This window comes from Conger conger, chromosome 19, assembly GCF_963514075.1.
Source record: "Conger conger chromosome 19, fConCon1.1, whole genome shotgun sequence".
Lineage (NCBI taxonomy): Eukaryota > Metazoa > Chordata > Actinopteri > Anguilliformes > Congridae > Conger > Conger conger.
In genome coordinates, this window is record NC_083778.1 from 13,646,655 (window position 1) to 13,653,816 (window position 7,162).

Below are 7,162 nucleotides of genomic sequence, written 5' to 3' on the forward strand. Positions count from 1 at the left end.
AATGTGATTATAATGACGATTAATGTTTTTTCTGCACTTCCAATTTAGTTAATGTAATTCCAGGAGTTGAAATGAGTTGGTCTGTCTTCAAGCAAGGCCCATTTTTAATCGACCTGTGTGTAGAATCTCACCATTTCACACAGTGGCTTGTTGGTAGTGGTGCTCCATTGAGACACTGAACATCCGAGGGAAAAAGAAAACAAACAAAACTACACTGCATACTGACATAATTGACAGACACAACTTAATAAAACTTGATATGTTTTATAGTTGGTACAGCAGCGTTACACAGGAGAAAGCAGTCAAACTCTACTCTTCCTTTATTGTTTTAATATGCAAATCTATGAAGATGAAGCTTTCACGGCGAGGAATGGGCACATCGCGCACCTCACCCACGTTTCAGATACGTGAGGACTTTTTAAATAAACTCGCAGGCCATAAATTTACAAGTTGAGATGTGTCATACTGACAAAGGTCTTCTGGCACAATTGCAGCTGTTTGCTGTGCCAGAGTCTGCCGTAGATAAACTGTGGCCAACTATGACAGAATATATTTGCTGAAAGAGAAAGTAAACAAAGTAAAGTGAGTTACAGACATTGGGATGTGTCCTTATTTTTGTTTAACGCTGAGCAGGTAGTGTATTCATGTTCATTGCATTTTCTAATTCTCAAACAACCACTATTTGTACGTTTATTGATGCATAATACGTATATATATGACATCAAAATACCTTGCATGACATACCTTGTGTGCTTATGTTACAGTGATACATTAGTTAAATCCCAACTTTTTGTCTCAAACAGGAATTAGAATTTGTAAGTTTGAACTATGGTGGCGCTGCGACCCAGGTTTAGACCTTGTTTATGCTTCACTACTATTACGTCTGACCGTAACCCTGATAGGGGAGTGACTTCTACACAAATATAACTCTTTCGATCATTGCGAGGCCGGTGTGTGCACACACCTTATTTTCAAAAAGTCACAAAATAAATTAAGGTGGAATTGCGTTTCAAAGATGCAAAATAGGCCAGTTCGTGACCGTTAATTATAGGGAATATCGGAACTACAGTTTAATTCAGTAAAATTGGCTATTCCCTACGATTGTAGCCTCTGTGGACATAGCTATAACAATATGTGCAAATAAGAGTAGCCTAAGTTGTAGCCGAATACTTGGCCTGTTAGTTTAGCTGTTTTCACTCTGTCTTTTCTGCGAAAGTTTAAAATAAGGCTTGCTAATATGAATGCTCAGTTTTGTTTTGTTTTAATACATTTTAATTTCACTGTCTGACTTGCGTGGACTCCTACTATTTTGCTTAACTTCCAAGTTGCGTACTTCTTTTTAAAACGCTATGTTCACCTTAAGTAACGTGGGCGTCTCCGTTTTCTTTAACCAATGAATGTCCTTCTCTGTTTAAATAGCTCTGGGTGTCAATCATTTTTTTCTCAGTCAGCCTGCTTTCAATCGCCATATTGGGTCCTGAAAAGTCTGTTCTTCCCTCTGTTACTACAAACCGAAATTGACAGGAGTGGGCTTTGCAAGTGCATTTTGTTTTGATGATCCGTGGAGATTTATTTTGCTCGCGCTGCCATATTGACCGCTCTATCGCAGCAATTCAGTTTTAACGCATGGCATGCCTGCGTTAGGTTTGATCTCAGTCATTTTCGCCCGTTTTGGATCACATTGAAGTAGGAGTAAAAGACGTATTTTCCGATCGTTTGTTTGGTCCGTTTTTTCACACGCGGAAAATGTCAAACGTTCGTCTTTCAAATGGAAGTCCGACTTTGGAAAGGATGGATGCCAGACGGTCGGATAACCCCAAACCTTCGTTCTGCAAAAGCCTGTTCGGGTCGGTGGATCACGAAGCGTTAAGGAGGGATTTAAAGGAACATTTGCAAGAGATGGAACAGACGGCGTCTGCCAAGTGGGATTTCGATTTTAAAAAACACAAGCCGCTCCCGGGTGGGAGATTCGATTGGAAAGAGGAGGATAGCAATAGTTTGCCTGAATTTTACAGTAGAACGCCGCGGGCTTCGACGACGGGCATTTGCCGTTCTGGGAATAACAACGTGGATCTTAACGGGAATCATAATTGTGTGATGGGGTCTCAATATCAAGAGAGCCCTGGAGACAGGCTTTCCGATGAAAAAATTGAGGAGTCGCAAAGTCAAATGGATTGCCGAGACCAATGCAGCGGACAGAGGAAAAGAGCAGCAAGCCGTGGTAGCTACATTGTTATTTTGACGCAAAATATTTTTTTAAAGCGACGGGATTAACATTGAAAATGCTAGTCCTTCATTCAAAATGAACCCATACATAGTTGTTGTCAGTGTTGTCCAGTGTTTGCATAGTAGTCCATGTTTTACACCAGAGTATTGGTATGCATATTCATCCATTCTCGTTTGAAGCACGTCTTGCATTGTGCCTATATTGTTGATATGTAAAAAGGGTGCAGATTAACCTACTGCCAGCTGAGTATAATTACCAGCGTAATGTATGCATAGAGACCCAGACATATATCTTCGTGTTGTCGGGCTCGCTTCAAAATGTATCCATTACATTATAGCTATTGCTATTACACCACTCACTCATGATTCTCGTTACTACGCATGCAAATACGGAGATGGCACGTACATGTCAAACCTTCAAAACAATCCAAAAGGCAACCGCTATGCATGGGCTATACGTTGGCTTTGGGGGGAAACGGTCGGGTTTAGCTTGTTTTAGCTAACTGATTTCTCCCCCTTTCTGTCCTAGAACAATCTTCCCAAAATAAGAGGTCACACGCCAGTTCAGATGAAGTCGCTCGTTGTCCGGTCTTGACACATTCAGTAGAGCACACGCCTAGGAAAACCAGTCCCAAGGCGCAGACGTAATCATTGTAAAGGTAAGCCGATTTATGTGGATTCACTGATATCTTGGACTTTTCCGCGAAGTTTTTTTGTTATTTTTTTTATTATTTTTTTTGCAGGCTGTCAAGCAGAAATATAGGTTACGTAGGAGTTGTTTTGCTATTTGACCCGGTTCTTCGAAAAGCAACGATCGCTGCAAATATACAGAATATTATGGGACAACGCATTTTTTTTTGCAGCCGAGATAAGGTGCCACCATCTCAGTTGATCTTGTCTTTTGACTAGTTTGGTGAAGTTGTGGAAAAATCCACGGGGACTCCATGAAATTTACAGGAAGCAGATGCGTCAAGAAGAATTATTTTCCCCTTTTGCATAATACAAAATATGAGAAAATGAAGATAAAGTGTCTTCACTTTCTTCGTACCTTCGCCCGTTCATTTATTTGTATTTACATATGCAGTTGTTGCTAAAGGAAACGATATTTATATTTTGGGGAGTCCTTACAATTATTTCGGATTTTTAAAGGACTGGTAAGTAAGGGCGGGATAAATCGCTAAATTGAATCGCCAAGATGCATAAAAGGGGTTAATCTCTTAAGGGCTTGACACACACACACACACACACACACACACACGTTAGACTACTATGACTACAGCAAGGCTGAGTTTCCGACAAACTGTAAACAAGCGTCCCTCTCTGAAAAACACTATAGTAACACGTCAGCAACAGTTTCCTCGAGAATGAAGGAGGCTGGTTTCAGAGCACTGTAGTAGGCCTATTTGTACGTTTACTGCGTTTCCCATATTGATTTCAGACTCTCTCTTAACTGTAAACTACGAAATCGAGAATCGATTTAGTGTGTGGCCAATACCTCTGCGCTGTTTATTCTCGATAAAGATATGCTAGACACAGTTTCAGTAACTTTGGTCTACTTTGGTCTATTGTGGTTTTAGAAGTGTACGCGATTTGACTGTTGATATTTCATTAAAGTAATTTCATTTTTGCATGTCGGTGGGGTAGTTAGGCCAGAAGTTAATTGTATCCTTTTCCTACTCAACAACGCAAGTATGCCATCACTTGGCTGAATATAGCTTATTCTCTCGCACAATCAATTTAATTTAGTCAAGATATTTAGGAGACCTATGTGAAGATACTAACTTTTTTTTTTTTTTTTTTTACATTTGTCCAACAGAGCTGAAGATGTAATTCCCCTTTTCGTTGAAAACGTCAGTGCTTGATGAAGAGGAACTACATTTCTAGAAAAACAAATGCATATCGAGTCCCATGGAAGGGGATGCTGTACAAGCACTGAATACAAACACTAAACTTCTGGCACTCAAAGTAACTGCCTCTAAAGCAGTCAATGTAGCAGTGTGCAATTAGGTTTCTTCCTTTTTTGCTCATTTATTATTATTATTTTTTATTTTTTTTTACTACCTGTGTACATAGTATATTTTCAAGTGTAGCACATGAAACTTAAGATAAAAAATTTCCTTTTATATTAAGCAGTGTGAATTTGATTCGACTTGAATTGCAGTAGGTTTGTTTCCTTTTTAAAATGCTGTCAGTTTTTTTTCTTCTCTTTTTTTTTGGAAGATGGTGTGTCCTTTTGAGGCAATTCATACAAAGAATACATCGACGTATACTCCGCAGGGTTTTTAAATGTTCCCGACCATTACGATCCCAACCCACTTTTTGTAACCGTTATAGCTCTTACCTATGCCCAGGTATAGTGCTGTGAATATAAGGACCTGTTTCGTCAGAGTCTTAACATAAGGTTGTTAAAAAGTTGCAGTTCATGAGATCCACACTATTTAACATATCCACAAGAGCAGGCACATCAATCCAACCGGTGATTACAGATGACATTGAAACCCAGCCAGATATTGTAGCCCTGTTGTTTATCCAGACTAGACATCGAAATGCTGTCACACAAAATTCTGCCAAAGTTACTCTTGATTAGAACAGCACATATTCCCTTGTTTATGAGTCTGGGGATCCAGTCTGAAGTATTCAGCAACTGAATGATGGAAGGCAAGGCATAAGGTCAATTCACAGTATTAATTGTACGCAAGCCACTGGCGAGTATGCCAAAGTGTCTTATTCTCTATTTATACATTTGTGTGAATTTATACAGTGCTTTCATTTGCGTTATGTGTCCTACTGATTAAATAAATTGTGACATCAAAATTATTGTATCTGCAAAAATTGTATTTCCCCCCCAAAATCAAACATGAAAATATATTTAGTTCAGTGAGACAGAGAAGGAAAACTTGGGATGTTTTATTATTATTATTATTTTTTTTGTCCTTGACAATTATAAACCATTAAGAATTTAAACAGAAAATGCATGAATTCTAATATCCTTTTTTGTGGAATTTTACCCCTGCATTACTTAGCACTATATTTGACAAGAAAAGGAAATTCTTCATCTTTGAAAAAGGAAATGACACTGCCTGTGTATTTGTGTAAAACTTTGAAGTGTACCTGTGTACATAACTTTGTAAAAACACTGAGAAATTATACTAACTTATTTATGTCAAGCTTTTTTTTTTTTTTTTAGAAGAAAATGGGTTTGTTTATGGTTATCCAAAGTGGCATTTTTTCTTCTTTTTTTTGGGTAGTTTCTCAATGTTTTTTTTTTCTCTCTTGTTTTTTTAATTAAACATGTAAGGTTGCAAACTGAGCCTGAAAATACAACGTGCATTTTGTAACGTGTGTTTAAAAAAAAATCGCAATTGACTAAAAAATAAATTGAAAATTGAGTATCACTTTGGCTATTGTTACATCAGGTATATCCTAACACACAGCTTTTTTGAAATGGTGATGTGTAATATAACGATACATGCATACATATTGTAAACTTACATAAGTATGAATTAAATGGAGTGATTAATAACCAGCTGACACAATATTTGGGTCTAGGCACACTGGAATTGAATATTTTTACATCACACCCCATTGAGGTGTTAACATACCTGAGGAATGCCACCTTTTTGATACAAATTATTAATTGAATCATCACGATTGTTTTTTTTTTTATTATTGGAACTTTATATTGTTGTTTATGAGATTAAGAGTTTAGGGCCCACCTACAACTGTTCTTCTGGAGATGTATTAAAAATAGTTTCTATGACACACTCTACAGACCCATCAATAAGAAAAAACCTTTTCGACCTTCATTGTTCAGAGAGCTGAGAAATGATGCAAGACCAACACAACTTACACTACTATGAGTCACATCACTACTCCGAAAGTCTCCCTTTAAGATCCCCTTATCTTATCTTAAGAGTAATATTACATTACGTTACAGGAGATGCATCTTAAAGAGTAATAGCAATGCATTGCAATTATATAGTGCTTTTTCTGATCGCCAAGTGCATTTACAGTGAAGAGACAAGTCAGATGAACTGCCGTGAACGTTTAACATCCACAAAATGAGCCAATTATACCTAATTATATCTAGTTTTCAGAAGCTAGTATCGTCTGTGGTGAGAGGGTTGGCTCTGAATAAGCAGCAGCAATAGCAACATCAGGCAGCACATCAGCAAGCTTTTCCTTTATCACATTTATCCCAAGGATTTAGACAACGGCTCCTCAAGTTCTCCCTTTTGATGTCTGTGACATCATGTGTGAATAATAAAGTGACCATGAAATATATTTTATAATCATAACATCTGATATTATATATACACCGGTTTCATTTATGTTATTTTGGATATTTTGCCCCCCAAGAAAATATGAAGCAGTTAAATATATATAATTTTGTGTACTTTAACCGAAGCACACATTCTGGTAGTTGAAGTGGGAAGTCAAATTACATACTTTGGTCAATAGTCGCCTACTCACAACGAGAGACACTATTTTAAAAAAATGTTTTCAGTGTTAAGAATGATCCTTCCGTGGGTTTTTTTTTAACAACAGAGACCCCTTTCACACTACAATATCCCTGCAGAGGAAACCATAATAAACAATTTGTAAAATTAGACACAAAGACACGGCCATTTGGGACAATTTAATGACAATAGCAGTATGCAGCTAAATCAAAGCGTTTTCTCCAGCTTGCGTACTCTAGTCAACGTTGCTCAGTGTCGAGATTTCGACAATGGTAACTTCCCCACTGACGTCGCCACTTCGAAATAGTTACTTTCGCTCGAAACCGTGATTATATACGCTCTGATTCAGGATACTTTGACACCTTGACCCATATTAAGCATAAAACGTCGTAATATACCGAAATTATAATGCACGATTAGCCGTTGTTACTCGGTTTCCAAAGATTCGACCCTGATAAATCTGAGAACAGAAAACA

The 7,162-nt window shown here is 37.7% G+C and overlaps 1 protein-coding gene across 1 annotated transcript; it reads left to right on the forward strand.

Annotated features, from left to right (window-relative positions):
- The first annotated feature begins 935 nt into the window (after window positions 1-935).
- Window positions 936-5,621, forward strand: LOC133119343 (cyclin-dependent kinase inhibitor 1B-like). The gene is made up of 3 exons (XM_061229878.1): window positions 936-2,221; window positions 2,756-2,885; window positions 4,043-5,621. The coding sequence occupies exons 1-2, from the start codon at window positions 1,747-1,749 to the stop codon at window positions 2,872-2,874; spliced, it is 594 nt and encodes a 197-aa protein (XP_061085862.1). The 5' UTR covers window positions 936-1,746; the 3' UTR covers window positions 2,875-2,885; window positions 4,043-5,621.
- The last annotated feature ends 1,541 nt before the right edge of the window (window positions 5,622-7,162 follow it).